At 48.5% G+C, this 15,902-nt stretch overlaps 2 protein-coding genes across 3 annotated transcripts in view; one reads left to right on the forward strand and one right to left on the reverse strand.

Moving 5' to 3' along the window:
• Positions 1-15,902, forward strand: part of LOC144175926 (sodium-coupled monocarboxylate transporter 2-like) — an 88,270-nt gene that overhangs the window by 35,674 nt on the left and 36,694 nt on the right. For both annotated transcript variants that reach the window (XM_077704995.1, XM_077704996.1), the window contains 3 exons: positions 12,667-12,755; positions 13,947-14,056; positions 14,698-14,765. In XM_077704995.1, the coding sequence (XP_077561121.1) occupies positions 12,667-12,755; positions 13,947-14,056; positions 14,698-14,765 (267 nt within the window). The remainder of the gene's footprint in view (positions 1-12,666; positions 12,756-13,946; positions 14,057-14,697; positions 14,766-15,902) is intronic.
• LOC144173762 (uncharacterized) lies at positions 441-6,070 on the reverse strand. The gene is made up of 4 exons (XM_077702038.1): positions 5,990-6,070; positions 4,842-5,034; positions 2,279-3,054; positions 441-449 (listed from the first exon to the last, which is right to left on the reverse strand). The coding sequence occupies exons 1-4, from the start codon at positions 6,068-6,070 to the stop codon at positions 441-443; spliced, it is 1,059 nt and encodes a 352-aa protein (XP_077558164.1).

Genomic DNA, 15,902 nt, shown 5'->3' on the forward strand with positions numbered 1-15,902 from the left:
AAAGAACTTGTTGAAAGCTTCGCAAATTTCCGCAGGATCATTGGTTGTTTTATTGCCAATGGAAAATGACTCTGATGCGGCATCGCGGGGCAATATTGATGACCAAAAATTGCGTGGGTTATTAGATACTAGGGTCGGAAGTTCTACTCGAAAAAAGTGGTATTTTGCGGCGTTTATTTTGATCCGGAGTTCTTCCTTTGCCTGAAAAAATCTACCATCATCATAAGAGGAACGGCGTGACATCGCCTGCCTCATCCTACGTACCCGACGTGAAAGATGCAAGATGCCACGGTTCATCGAGGGAACGTTAGTATTTTTCTTTCTTGTTATGATTGGTACAAATTGCAGAATGCAAGTTTTCACCAACTGTTCAAAGAAACCAACTAAACCATCAACATCGTTGCGTGTGGCGAGTGCTAAAAATGATTCAAATTTATCGGCTAAACAGTCTAGAATGGAAACGTCATCAGCACGGTTAAAATCATGAAAGGAAGTGACCACGAATTGCCGTTTCGCAATGGAACACTGCATGGAAACTAGCACTGCCTTGTGATACGCAATACCGTCGATAATTTTGCTTTACACACGTTATTTACCATATTTGAACTCACGAATACCAAGTCAAGGAGTGCATTATGCCGGGTGTAGCCAGTTACGATCTGGGTAAGCCCGAAGGATACGAAAAATTTATAAGCTCGCCACAAATATGGGAGTCACGGCCGTTCTGAGTCAAGGAAGGCCAGTCAACTCCAGGGGCGTTAGAATCCCACATAAGAACAAGAAGCTTGTTGCCGAAGTTGTGTGCGTTTGCGAAGTCGTTAAGAGTGAAACATATCGAGGGAGGAATCCGGGGTGCGGTATATGACACACAATACAATGTGAAGTTTCTCGATGTGAAGTTTGCACCATATTGATTCAATGCCAGAAGGACTAGGCAGGACTGAGAACCTTAAGTCCGACCGAAAGAGCAAGGCTACGCCGCCGCCTCGGCCGATTCGTCGATCGACACGAACCACGACGTATCCGGGTGGTGTAAATTCAAAGTCATGTATAGCATCGTGGAGCCACGTTTCCGTTACACCAATGATGTGTGGGGAATATGTCGAAGCGAGAGAAAGGAAGTCGGAAAATTTGCGTGGTATGCTTCTTGCGTTAAGGTTAATAATAGTTAGTTTTGGTGCAGAGCTACGGGGTAGTCAACACTGAGTTCCACGGACGAGCGGCGCACTAGAACAGCCGGTATCATTCTGGGGCGGCGATACGCCCTGTGAAGGAACTTTCCGAGAAGTGCCAAGTTTATTTGTAGCACGGCTATAGTAACCAGAGGCCATAACTAGAACATTCGATGCGTCGTTCCAGTTGTAGCGAACGTCGTCGATAAATACATGGTCATACACTATTTTAACTGAGGAGCCATTATTGCGAAAAGTGGAGGTCGCATCCCATAACTTCTTGCGGATAATCGCACTCTAAAAGGGTAATATTCCGAAATGCTGAAATCGGAGTCTTTAAGATGTTTGGCGTTCTTCAAGATTGCCATTTTGTCCCTAAAATTTAGGAGTTTCAATATGATCGGACGCGCCAGCCTTTCACGCGGTTTGCCTAATCTATGTATGCGCTCTACGCGTGGCATTTACATTTTCATTTTCTGCGTGACGAGTACAGACACACTAGACAGTATAGATTCGCCATTCTCGCTCGCGTCCTCTGGGAACCCGTGTAAGATAATATTATTTCGCCTGGATTGATTTTCGAGCTCGTCTATTTTGAGGCTGAGCTGTGCAATTGTTTTACTCACCAAGGCAACTTCAGTGCGTAAGGCTTCGCACGCAGTTTTCCCCTCGCAGACAGCTGTCACAGACTCGAGTGCCGGCACCCGTGATTCCAACGCATCGAATCTTGCGTTGAATTGTGTTTTTATGTCTGTTCTATCGCTAGCGATTTGATTTTGGCTTGTGAGTAGCTGAGAAAGCATTGACAAAACGGTAGTATTTTCGAGCTCGTTTTGTATAGCATGGGCTGACGGAGTAGAGAGTGTAGCCGCCCCCGAAGATGTATTTGAACTTGTCCTAGATCGCGTTGCGGGGCCATCTCAGTCTTTGAGAGGTTTATTTTTAGAACCAGGGCCAGGATTTAGTACGATGTCACCACTAAGAATCAGGCGGCAAACATCATACAACGCATGCGAATATAGCGACACAATACCAGGTGGGCAAGTGAGCAGCAGCAAGAAACGATCGTCAGATCTCACGCAGTATCCATGGTTTAGGTAACGTACCTGTGTAGAGAAGACGAAAGGTTTGAGCATGGTGCTCGAGCTGCTGCCGCCTTGCCCACTGGTGAAGCACGGTGCAGCCGGGACTTTTATACCCGCAGTGGAAGACGTCAAATGCCAGTGACGCTCGGTGACTGGATGATCAGTTGTGACGTTCTTGCTTTGGTGGGCGTGCAAACCGTCAGCGGAAGTGCTGCCGAATCCAACGATGCTATCAAGCACGGGTAGCGCATGATAGCTTAGAAGCACGCCGTGGGTGAGGTGCGCACGCAATTTCGGAAGGTCTGTCGATGCCGTAGCAGTAGATCGTGTCGTTTCCAGTGTAGTGACATTGTGGAACCATGGTCCGGCGAGACAGCAGGCAATCTGTGTAAAGAAGACGAAAGGATTGAGCATGGTGCTCGAGCTGCTGCCGCCTTGCCCACTGGTGAAGCACAGTGCAGCCAGGACTTTTATACCCGCAGTGGAAGACGTCACATGCCAGTGACGCTCGGTGACTGAATGATCAGTTGTGACGTTCTTACTTTGGTGGGCGTGCAAACCGTCAGCTGAGGTTCTGCCGAATCCAACGATGCTATCAAGCACGGGTAGCGCATGATAGCTTAGAAGCACGCCGTCCGTGAGGTGCGCATGCAATTTCGGAAGGTGTGTCGATGCCGTAGCAGTAGATCGTGTCGTTTCCAGCGTGGTGACATTGTGGAACCATGGTCCGGCCAGGCAGCAGGAAATCTGTGTAAAAAAGATGAAAGGATTGAGCATGGTGCTCGAGCGTCTGCCACCTGGAAGCATAAAATAAAGAATGTTAGTCAAGCGTGGAGGGAACCCAATCTTCCGTGAAATCAAGGTTGGGGTACTAGTCATGACCACAGCGCGTGATATTTTGGAGGCCTAGCCTGATATTGTGGAGGCGTACCATTCGACGCTATATTACGGGGAAGGTTCACATGCTGTAAAGAAGGGATGCAACCTGAAAGCCCTGAAGAGGCGTCGAAGCATGGGGAAAAGTCAGATGTACGCTTCTAAAGGCAATCACGGCAATTTCATGACAAGTAGGCACTAAAATAGGTATAGCAGCCAGGGAGCTGTAGAGAGATAAGTACAGAACCGGCGACATCCAGGATAATATCTTATAAGGAATCAGTTCAGAGAAGATAGACATACGCCCAGTAACTGTTGGATAGAATGCTTGCCCAACCACACGCGCATGACGTCTGGTGTGTGGCGGGAGGCGCATGACAAGAGTGCTTTATTCTATCCACTAGGCTATACGTGCGGCTGTATCGGATATAATAGATTCTGGGCGTAGCAGGCGTAGCAAATGTAGGAGGTTGGTTGTATCAGTGTGTAGACCTGCTCGGACGAGCATAGACTTGTAACTCTGACGAGCTCCACAAAGAGTGAATCCTTGACAGACGAGTCGTGGACCAGAGGAACCAGAAACTGTCGCAAACTCCGCAGCTTGACCCCAGCTTAGACTTGATGAAGGCTTTAACTATCGCTTGTTAGACTGAGGCAGTACAACAGCAGCAGGCAGAACGCCTTTCGACGACGCCAAAGAAAACAGTCAACCTTGATGCGCTTAAAGCAAGACGGAAGAGAGCCGCTTAACACCCCGCTGCAACACCGCCTCCAACCGCACACCCCACGAAAGGCTCGAAGACAAATGTCCCATCGTGTGACTGCTGTGGCAACGAACATCACGCGAGAGCCACATGCCTGATAATAACTGCATATGCCATAAATGAAAGAAAAAGGACTTCCTCCATCGTTTGATCATCAAGTGCTCTACGAAACATGGAGCACAAATCAGGTTTCCTAGGCCTCATGGCGACGGCGGCTTAATCCATGTCGAATCACAGACCCTACACTTCAAAATCGACAGGGGAGCGGATGAGACTGTTATAGCGGAGCGACAATTCTGTCAGCTCTTCAGGCACGTCGCTTTAAAGCTCACCGAACGAAACCTTCAGGGTCCGGGTGGAAAGATTGTGTGCCTTTGGACTAGCAAAGTTTCATTTCAAGCTCAACGACCGAGGAAACTTGGATAACGACTACATCCCACCTGGTCTACGCACAGCCCTTCTTAGAAAACCAGCCATCACCAACCTTGGCTTCATTCTGTCAGTGAACTTTGTGTTGGTACCACTACCACTCTACGAGGGGACCACGACTGAAGTTCAGCGAATGAGCTTGGAAACCTCAGAGCTGATCCAGAGCGCTATCTGAGTCCCGAAGAAATGAGCTACACCTATGGTTACAACCCACCTGTGATGAGTGGCTCGGGGTGGCACGGTGAAAACAGTAAAACAAGATTTCACATCAGGCCAGACACCAAGTGGTGGCTGGGAAAAAGACACACCACCGAGAAGAAGACTGGGGGGGGGGGGTCAGCAGGAACTGCGAACCCTGGAAGCGCAGCAGGGCGATCGAGACAGGGCGCGGTTAGATTGGGCATTCCCACTTCAGGCGTCCGGTCGACGTGCCTTCCGTTACGAGACCGTCGCCATCGGTCACCAAAGTGAGAGGCCGTCTGGGTGTGGCTACCACATCGGCAACGTGTGGCCACAAGGCACTGCCGCGTCGTCCCGTTCCGGCTCGAGCCGGTGTTCCTGCTGCTGTGAGGCTGACATTCGGGGTGCCTCAGCGGCCCCACTATCCTGCTCGGAACGCCGGTTTGCTGAGGCCTGGCCACGACTTCCGGGACTCGTTTGCTTGGTCTCGGAGGTGTCCGGAGCGTCTCGCACCAGTTCGCTGGTGACCTGTGCGTGAAGCGACCGGTCCAGTTCTGTGACATTCACCCTCGGCGACCACTGTGCTCCAACATGGCATACCTATGAGCCGTGCTTAACGCTACTGTTTTGCGGGTCTAGCGCCAGCCAGTGCCCGGAAAGCTATCTGAACCCGCTTTGTGAATATTTCTTTTTGAGTTGCCATCGTTTTCTTTGAGTGGCCGAATGTGTTGTATATGCACTTCCTCCTGTGTGTGCGTCGGGCATTCCTCTCACTGAGGTGTGCACAATCCAAGCGTAACAAAAGTTGCGAGCCTGCCAGGATCCACCCATTAACATCCGCAGAACTAAGTTGGATGCCGAGCGTATGTTCGTGAGGTGAGTGCATTAACAACATGAATGTGGAGAAGTTATTGGAGATAGGGACGCAGGTAGGACTCTCGGGGCCGGAACTTCGGGCGTGGATTGGACACGCAACGTGCGGAGCAGCATGCTGAGAGGGCGGCTGAGAGAGAGAGTCTTAAGGGAGCTGTGGAACGAGAAAAAGAGGAAAGGCGTGGAGCCGTCGAAAGAGATGGGGAAGCCGCCTAAAGATCTAGGGAAGCCACCGTTAGGGATAAAGAAGCTGCGAAGAATGACATTCGAATCCTCGAGCTGAAAATGCGTCTTCAAGAGGGTTCGCAGAACGCAGCACATGCCACTGCCGAAAGTTAGACTAACCCTAATTTACCCGCGATGAATCCTCAAAAGCTTCTACCCCTTTTTTGACGAAAGACGTGATGGTCTTCCGGCGTATCTTCAGCGTTTCGAACGCGTGGTATCTGGACAGGGGTGGGCCCAGGTCAAATGGGCCGTTGCACTCAGTATGTGGTTGTCATGAGAAGCGCTCACCGTGATTGGGAGGATGACTGCGTAGAATTCACTGGACTACAGCAAAATCAGGAATGCATTACTCTTACTGTTCAAATTCACTGTCCTATGGTACCAGGAATAGTTCGACAAAGCCCGGGCAGAAGACGGCGAAACAGGACGTCAGTTTCCAGCCAGGCTCTCGAGCTTCTTCCATGATTGGGTTGAGATGGCCAATATATCTAAATCTTTTGAAGGCCTCCGTCACCTAATATTCTCGGAGCAATTTTACCGCTTTTGCCATTTAAAGCTTGTGGTGTTTTTAAAAAAACGCGAGTGCAACAGCTTGGATGGGTTAGCAGATGTGGCGGACCGCTGCCTGGTGGCACAGAACCTCTCTAACCAAGGGAAGCTTCCAAGTGACGCGCCGTAAAGAGAGAGAGAGAGAGATAAAAACTTTTATTGACGCCACTGGCCTAAGGGGCCGCCACCACGGCTTGTGCTCGGGTGACCAGTGGGCGCTGGGAGTCTTCGTCCGAGTGGCCCAGGGCCTCCGTCCAGCGGTCAGGGGAAGTTATGGAGGGGTGGGGGTCAGAGGGGAAGGCCCACATGTGGTGTTGCACTGTAGATTTAGCGCCACAATGTGGGCAGAAGGGAGAGGGGTAGGCGGATGGATAAATGTGATGAAGGAGGGCTCGGTTGGGGAGCGATTCCGTTTGGAGGAGGCGCCACAGCCGTTCCTCCGAGAGGGTTAGAGTTGGGTGATCCGGGGGCAACGTGTTGCGGGAGAGGCGGTAGTAATCTGTAACCTCCCTGTAAGTGGAGGTCCGAAGGGTGCGGCCGACGCACCGAGAAGAGCAGCACAGAAGTGCTTTCTATAAGATCATTCCGGAGAACGCGCACAGGACTGTCCCACTGTGGCCAGAGTAAGCACCACCTGTTCTTCGTGTGGCAGATCAGGTCACAGTGTCGATAACTGTCGAAGCGGATCGGGAGGCAAAGGCATGGTAGCTGCATGTGGCATTTACGAGCCTCCAAGAAGAGCCGTGAAAACCAAGTCCTAGTAAGCCCAGCCGTCGGACGCGAATGCAGCTGGTCCCAACTCTAAGGATGCAAGCGACAGTAATTCGCCGTTTCTGGTGAAGGGAATGCGGGTCGTTTCTGGAAGAGTGCTCGGTAAAGCCGCTATAGTCCTCAAAGACACCGTCAGCAACACCAACATCGTCCTCCCTGATCTGGTCGACATCGACTGTTTCTCTGGAAAGACACGCCGTGTTGTCCCCGTAGACGGGTACACGAAAGAACTACCGGAGGCGAAAATCCAAGCGCACACGCCGTATTTTTCAGGAGATGTTAACGCTGTTTGCATGGCCCTTTACGACCTGGTTCTTGGCAACATTTCAGGCTTCAGAGAACCTCACTATCCAGATCTTGACTGGGAGTATGGAGTTATTGGCGAGAGTGGAACGGGTACGAGCAGCCTATGACTGACGCTGCCTTCGGAACCGCACTACCTGATCTCTGCCGTCGCAAGCACTAAAACCCTGCAGAACATGTGCTTAAGAGCGCCACTACTCCTGCACCCTAACCTCAACCGGAAAAAAATAAGCCAGGAACAGCGAGAAGACCCCACTGTGAGGTTTCTTTACCGGAAAGTTGGGAAGGAGTCTCGCTCTACATGAGGCCACCAATACACTTTACTCGAAAGTGACGACTTCTTGTATGGGTGTGTGGCCTTTCAACTGGAAATGTGTTCAAACAGATAGTAATGCCCCAGACCTTCAGACAGTCAGTCCTTCGAGGCGCGTATAACCGCGTCATGCCTCGTCTCGCGGGCATTCGGAATGCGACTTGTCGGCTTTTAGAGGAATTCTACTGGCCGGTGTTGTGCGTTTCGTGCGATCTTGCAACGTCTCCAACCGGAAAACGCGTGAAGCGCAAGTTGCTGCGAAGACATTTGTGCTCAACGCTCCGGGTACCGCAACATGCTTGCAGCACACCGGTATCGCAATGGAAACATCCAATCAATTTATCGATGAAACAGCAGGTGGTGAAAGCAGGCATGATACACGAGCTGGACTTCGGCACCTGGGTACGCAACCTTGCTTCTGGTTGCGTACTCCGTGCCCATCCCAGAGTACCCGACGGCAAAACGTTTTCCAAAACTGAACAGGTGTCACCCAGTCTCGTGTTGTGCGGGCGAGTGTGTAGCTTAACGGTGACAAAACATCCTTTAACGTAGTTTATTTTTAAGTGACTGCATGCTGTTCAAGAGTGCGCTGTTACCCATGCCATTTTTTGCCCTTTCTAGTGACTAGAGAACAGCTGTTTTGTCCCCTCACAACTTTCTTAAGGTGGTGGTGATGTGATGGGCATGGTGAAAATAGTGCAAGAAGATTTCACATCGGACGAGACACCAAGCGGCCGCTGGAAAAAACACACACCACCGAGAAGAAGAAGACGAGGGGTACAGTGAGCAGGAGCTGCGAAACCGGGAAGCGCGGGGCGACCAAGACAGGGCATGGTTGGATTGGGCAATCCCACGTCATACGTCCGGTCGACGTGCCTTCCGTTACGAGACCGTCGCCATCGGTCACCAAGGGGAGCTGCCATCTGGGTGTGGCTACCCGCTCCGGAACGAATGGCCAAAAGGCACTGCCACATCGTTCCGTTCCGGATCAAGATAGGGTTTCTGCTGCTATGAGACCGACGTTAGTGGCGCGTCCGCGGCCCCACGCTCCTGCTCGGACCGCTGGTTTGGTCTTCCGGGTCTGGTCTGGTTGGTCTCGGAGATGCTCCGGAGCTTCTCTCACCAGCTGGCTGGTGACCTGTCCGTGAAGCGGCCGGCCGAGTTCTGCCACCCTCACCCTCAACGAGCACTGTGCTCCAACAAGCAATACATGTGAGCCGTGCTTAACGCAACTGTTTTGCGTACCTAGCGCGAGCCAGTGCCGCGGGAGGCTAACTGAACCCGCTTTGTGAACATTTCTTTTTGAGTTGCCGTCATTTTCTTTGAGTGGCCGAATATGTTGTCAATGCACTTCGTCTTGTGTGTGCGTCTGGCATTCCTCTCATTGAGTTCTTCACCATCCTAGCGTAACATCACCGTCAAAGGAGGACATCGAGCACAGCCCTCCTGTGCTCGATGTCCGATTCTCCCGGGACATTGAGCACAGTGCTCCCGGACACGATTCTGTTGCGGCAATCGACGCCGCCCTGCATTTCCGGTTGCGGCCCCTTCCTGTGCTTGTGGCAAACAACGCCCGTAGCTCTGGAAATCTTCGCAACCACCCCCAGGAGCTTCCGTGCAGCGACCAGCACAGCGGCCGCAGCATCCGCGTGCCCTCTCGCCACACCCCGCTACCACGAAACCGCCAGGGAGCCCTGCTGAGAGGCGCCCACGCCGCCGTTCCTGGTAGAATACCTAGTCGCGGTACAACTTCGCAAAGACGGGGACGAATCGCTGCTCCAACCTTCGGTCTCCTGGCTGCCTTACAGCGAAGAGTTCTTTCAAACCACCAGCGTGCTTGAGTACCAACGAATGGCGGGTGCGGAAACTATGCTGGAGCATTATCGAGGCCCGTGCCACGGTGGGAGGACCATCCACAGCGTAGCATCACAGGCCATCATCCCATCAGCACAGACCAGCGCGTATGATCCAGTTCGCAGTCTACAACCCGAGCAACGAGTGACAACCAGCATCGACCGAGGTTCTCCCGTCGGACCCCGCAGTGACGGCGTATAAGCAGCAGCGAGGAGACGCTCACAGAAAAAAGCAGCGACGACACCAGTGGAGGTGACCGCTTTTACCAGGGTGACACGGACGAGAATCGGCACGAACCAAAGCCCATACAATCGCTGCGACTGAGGTGGGCAAGCTGGAGCCGAGGAGCGGCAAGCCGGTCCAGAGTGGCGGCTCCCTCAGGCTCCAAACAGTAACGTTCCTTGAAAGGCGAGGACGTGGGACAATGTGCTGCACCCACACGTGAAGCAGAGTGAAGAGAATAATGCGCTCTTGCCACGCGCCTCGCGCTATGCACCTTACGTCAGGCTCGTGTTGCTGGGCAGGCATTCCAGCCAACCCTAACAACCGAAGAAATAAAGAAGTCTTTAAAATAACTTCAAGGGGGCAAAGCAGCGGGTGAGTATCAGATAACAGCCCACCTCTTGAAGGATGGCGAGAAATCGTACTATAAAAACTGGTAAACCTGTATACACACTGCCTCAAGTCCGCGACTGCACTGGAATTTCGGAAGAACGCTTTAATCTACCTAATCCATATGAAAAGAGACATAAGGGTAATGAAATATTACAGCTTGCTGTCAGTTGTCTACAATTTACCTACAAAGGTAATCGCAGATAGAATTTCTGCACACTTTACATTTCAGTCGACCTAATGAAGAAGTAGGGTTTGGTAAGGGCTATTCGAAAATGGACCATATTCATACAATCAAGCAGGTGGTAGAGTGGTAGAATGCGCCGTATATACTCAACCCTTCTATATAGCCTTCATAGATTATGAGAAAGCATTTGACTCTTTCAAAACCTCCGGAGTCATTCAGGCATTGCGGAATCAGGGTGTAGACGAGCATTACGCAAGAATACTAGAGGATATCTACAATGGGTCCACAGCTACCATCGTCCTTCGTAAGGAGACCAATAAAATACGAATAAGGTAGGGCGTAAGACAAGAAGGCCCCATCTCTCCAACAATATTCACAGCCCGTTACAAGAACATACTATTGAGAACATTGGATCGGGAACAGGAGGCAATAGCATCGCATTGGCAACAGCATGTATTCAGAACATGGGATTGGGAACAGGTGGGGGAAGGGGCGAATAGAGAACAACACCATAACCTCAGATTTGCTGAAGACTTTGCCTTGCTAAGTAACTCGGGGCATGAATTGCAGAGCATCATTACCGCACTGCACACGCAGTGTAGTCTCGTTGGCGTAAAATAAATGCAGAAAACTAAAGTAATGCTTATAAACCTCGGGAGCGCACAGTGGTCTTTCATACGTGGTGAGAGAGTGCAAGTGGTGACCGAATATATCTACTTAGGCGATGTTGTGACCCCGGATCCCAAACATGATTCCGAGATAATTGGAAGGATAAGAATGGGGTGAAGTGCATTCGGCCGGCATTCTCAGATAATGACTGGCAGCCTACCAGCGTCGCTGAAGGACAAAGTGTATGACAGCTCACTAAAACTGTAGGAGGCTCACTAAGAGGATTCAACTTAAATTCAGGACTTATCAGCTACCAGTCTAACGGAACACCATAGGTGTAACATTAAGGGACAAGAAGAGAGCGGAGTGGGTCGGGGAACAAACCCATATGAAGGACATATTAGTAGAAATTAAGAAGAAATGTGTTGTGGCAGGGCATGTAATACCATGGCAAGATAACCATTGGTCATTCAGGGTAACAGAGTGGATCCCTAGATAAGGCAAGCACGGAAGGGGGTGCAGAAACTTAGATTGGCAGATGAGATCAAGAATTTTGCCGGGATAAATTGGTCGCAGTTAGCCCAGGACACCGGATAATTGGAGATCTGTTGGAGAGGCATTTGCCTTGCAATTGGAGTAGATGGGTTGCTGGTGCTGCTGCTGCTCCTGATGATGATGATGATGATGATCACCATATATTATGAAAAATAATATGTCTGCAGGCAACCCATTGCGTGACAGTGAGGCAACGGCTTTAGATCTTTTTCTAGACAGACTATGGCAACCGTGTGTTACTATAATGGCGTCGTTTTCTCCTGAATAAACCCACTGCGACTTATCACTATTTATCTCGGCGATTCCTGTGTCCTGTTCCAGTATTTGTGGCACTCAATTTTAAAAGTGAACCATGTGGTTCTTGACCAGATATTTTTGCGGAACTAGTTAAATGGAAATCTCCAAGCACCCGTCGTCTGTGCCTCTTATAGGCGAAATAGGCTGATAAAGCAGTATATTATACATGCTGGAGACGTCAATATGCTATGGCCAAAGGTGAGTGTGGTATTGACCGCTGACCAGTATGTTTTATTACAGTTTAGTAGTCACCTCCTATTTTGTGTTTACCGTTCCTTCACCTTTGCTTTATTACTCAAGCTACCAGTCCAACCTTTCCACTTTCCTGGTGAGGTACCTCCAGATATCCCTAAGGACTGACTACAATTGCAAAGTAATCTTTCTTAAACAAGGGAATAAGTGCAAAAGCTAGCCCCGTTCGAGGCATGTATAATGTATTAAACGCAAAATGCTTGCGCATCCTTTCAAAAATGACTTTCTGGCACTTTCTAAAATGACAGAATTATCGCTCTCATTATGTGGCAATGGACCACTTTCGGGCGGATTCTGCAGCGGTGTATTGTGGACTGTCCATATTTCATGTCTAAAAGTTTATGCTTTCTAACAAATAATGTGTTTTCCTCATCTATGCATCTGGTATCCGGAATAAACAATTTCTTTGCTCAGTCGGTGTAAATTTTTGTACTAGTGTAACAAGCTTTTTCTAAATTTGCTCATAACGTGTGCTACTTCTAGGACCAACAGTTTCGTAATTCTCCCTGATATATACCGTTCTGAAGCACCTGAGAAAGCCCGTGTTCTTTGGAACCTATTTGTGCATCAACCCTGTGGTGTTTAGGTCATTGGAGGCTTGAGCTTGTATGATACAATAAAATATTCACAATTTCAATCCCTACAGGAAACTAGAAAAGTACTAATTAGATGCGCTGAACACCACTAGTTGTATCAATACGCACCGTTTTTACTTTTTGTGTGTGGATAGTAATGCATGCGTATTTTTATGCCGCAGATCCTGCCATACTATATTAATAAATACTTGGTAGACCTACCTGGTCTCTCCGGGCTGTTCCTTGCTGGTGTGGTGTGTGCGGCAACCAGGTAACCCTTCACCTGCTAAAATCATATTCCTATTACTCAATTTTCATTATAATGAGCTAACGTGTACCGCATCCAGGGTTGAAATCTAGCTGCATTACTGGTCTGCAAGCTGCAGTCATTATATGCGGTTGAGAGGTTTGCAATGGTGTAGTTAACAAGTAGATGCATGCTCTTGCCTGTACGAAAACGCGCTTAATAAGTGAATTAGGCAAAACGAAGGAACCTCTTAAAAATAGATGCAAAACATTTCGTGTGCAAATAAGGACGCAATGCATAGCAATTTCGATGAAAATTGGCGAACTGTGCTCCATTAATTTTCCCACATGGGCTCAAAATATGCCATATATATTCATTGTTCAACTGGGTGATCACTTGGCAACACCAGTATAATACACGTTATGATGTTCAGGGTATTGCCTAAATAAAAGTACAAATAAATCCCACGAACAGTAAATGAAAAAGTAATGGTCACAAAATACTGCTCAGAGGGCGTGCAAGAAACCAAAGGTTGTTGGCGTTAATAGCATACCGGAACTTTATTCATAGGCGGAACACTCCTCTTGGATGTGATGGTGGGCTGAATCCCATCCATTCCAGATTTACACTCGAAATGCTCACTACGCTGAACTGTTCCCTCGCAGACTGAGCTGGTAGAAAATTTCCATAGGATATCAGGCCGGGTAAGAATGACTCATAGACGAGTGGTTCTATGGTGAGTTAACGTTGGTGAGGAAATTGGCGTAATATGTCTTACTGCCAATAAAGCAGTGAGTCCGCAGCATTTTTGTTTATGAAAAAAATCACAGAGAAATTCCAGTGGCAGAGACAATTACTTGTGATCACCCTGATGCATGTAGTGGAATCGGCACCGCCAGTCTAATTCTGGTATTGCGACATATTTGTGTTGAGGTATGAGTGCCGTTTTATAAATACTCCGTTGTTATTCCCCTCAACGTCAAAAGCACTGTAGTGGACAGCAAAAAAAGCGTTCTTGGCAGAAATATAACTATAACAGGTATAGTCGACATAGAGTATTCACACAGACATAAGAGCTTTTGATTACCGCCTTCTGCGCCTTTCATTCATTGCTTCTGTAGGCAGCAACACTTGCAAGGAACTTGCTTATTTATTATAAAGTACTGACTTGTACAAACTCTTGGATTACTCCAATATTTATTTCTCTTTGCACAGTACAGTGTCGTCCACAATAAATTCTCAAGCTGCTGTTTTGTACGTGGATGTCATCGCTCCTCGATATAAGAACGCTGAAAAGCATGTGGTGTGGATTACACGAATGTCAGGTTAGCCCTTACTTCATTATTCAGCTCTTGCTCTAAAAGAAGCATTGCTTGATTCTTCACTGTGGAGCTAAAACGGCTTTCGGCGAAGGTGTAGTCTACTTAAACCACCAAAAGTAGAAACATCAAGAATAAAGTTAGGACTTCACACATGTAATAGCAAAACAACTATAGTATGAAATGTTTCGTGGGAATTGTACGCAGGGAACTGGTGCTCAAGTATATCAAATGTTAGATGGCCATTTCTTAACCTTCTTCTGATATCGTAATGCTGATTACACATTATCAATATAAAATCAACTGTTTCCTCTAGGCGCTGAATTATACCGTGGCTAGGAAGTGCACTACAGTAGATGGTTGCGGATTATTTAGAACTCAAAGGAAAATTTACGTGCATCTAAACCTCGCCGCACAAATATTTTAGTTTTTTGCCTCCACAAAAATAAACGGTCCCCTTTGGCAGAAATATATACACCGACCTTGTGCTCAGACAGAGTCACATTGGAATGCACAATGGTTTTGACATTTTTGAATGAGATAGCATGAATACTGCTCTTACAAAAGAATAGTCACCAAGAGATACTGTTCCGAGTACAATTACCCGTCAGTTAGGAGGCCTTTCAGTCTCCGTTTATTTATTACAGCCATTGCTATTGGCCTCGTCATGACCATCTACAGCACCATTTGCGTGCATTTGGGCTCTTTGACAAAGGTAAGTACCAACGTTTGTAGGTTCATTGCACACAAATGTCAAATTTGGCTGCCAATGCAGAAGTAATCAAACGTCAGAGTTTTAAATTTTGAATCGTTCTTACCAGGATCCGTTTAGAGCAGCGGAGCTGATCTGGTGTTATTTCGTATGCCTATGTTTCTTGTTTCTGGAGGTTGAGCGGTGACCTACATTCACATTTGTATGACGGCTAAATATCTCCACTTTGCGCGTTCTGTAATTTGGATGTTGATGAAAGGCGTTCCTAGGTAAAAGGCGTTTTTTTTTTGTTTTCGTTGCACTTGTCTTTACAATTTTCTTAAGTCTTATCAAGCTAAGGTAGCTCCTGCATAGATCTTTGCCATTTTGTTGGGCCATTCTGATTTATTTGCTTTCCTTTTTGATGTCATTCGGAAACTAACTACATTAACGTATTAAAAAGAATAAATATGTCCACATCACCAGTTCTGCAGTTTTTGGCAGCTGCAAGGGGACACGATGGCAATGCCGCACGTTCAGCAATTTTTTGTAACCTTTTTCGTCGTTCTGTGTTCTCACTATTTTCATTGCTACGGGAGCTATAGACTGGGTATGTCGGTGAACGTTTACGTCTTCGATTTGTCGATCAAGGGACTGAAGGTATTAAACGACAGAGCGCAGAGCGCAGTGGCTCTGCTTTTGAGCAGCTGTGCACGTTGCTAGGGAGGCGTCAAGGCGGAGTGCGGCGCAAAAAGTCTGCCGATGTGATCACCGCACAAAGAATCGAGGGGATATGTGACCCATGTTACCGCTTGTACAATACGAAAAAAATAAATTAGCGCAGATTGCACTAGTGTTGCATGGCTGGAGGAAAAGGAGAGCTTGCGGCCCTTCTCCGTAAGTCGGAGACCCGGCTTGTGCAGTTAACACGGATTTCCCTACTTGCCTGTGAAAGTTCTCTATGACTGCCAGGCTCGGATTGTTTGGTCCACAGCCTTCTGTGGACAGAATGCCTTGCGCTAGAGACTAGGCGTCTGTAGCGCGAGCGGTTCTGCTCCCCATTTCAGGAGCCAATGCATGTCAACTGGCAAGTAGAAGAGCACGCGAGGGATCACGCCCGATCAGTGTGTTCTCCGTGTGTTCTCCGAGATTAGTGTGTTC

Source organism: Haemaphysalis longicornis, unplaced genomic scaffold (assembly GCF_048455015.1).
Source record: "Haemaphysalis longicornis isolate Haplotype H1 unplaced genomic scaffold, Haemaphysalis longicornis Haplotype H1 scaffold_3, whole genome shotgun sequence".
NCBI lineage: Eukaryota > Metazoa > Arthropoda > Arachnida > Ixodida > Ixodidae > Haemaphysalis > Haemaphysalis longicornis.

Excerpts from the sequence above, each read along its gene's own strand:
- LOC144173762 (XM_077702038.1), bottom strand. The coding sequence starts at position 6,070 with ATGGAAGAAGCTCGAGAGCCTGGCTGGAAACTGACGTCCTGTTTCGCC. Across the intron at positions 5,035-5,989 it reads GCTTTGTCGAACTATTCCTG|GTCACCAGCGAACTGGTGCG; the intron begins GTACCATAGGAC and ends CTTCACGCACAG. Across the intron at positions 3,055-4,841 it reads GGACGACGCGGCAGTGCCTT|GTGGCAGACGCTCGAGCACC; the intron begins GTGGCCACACGT and ends TTATGCTTCCAG.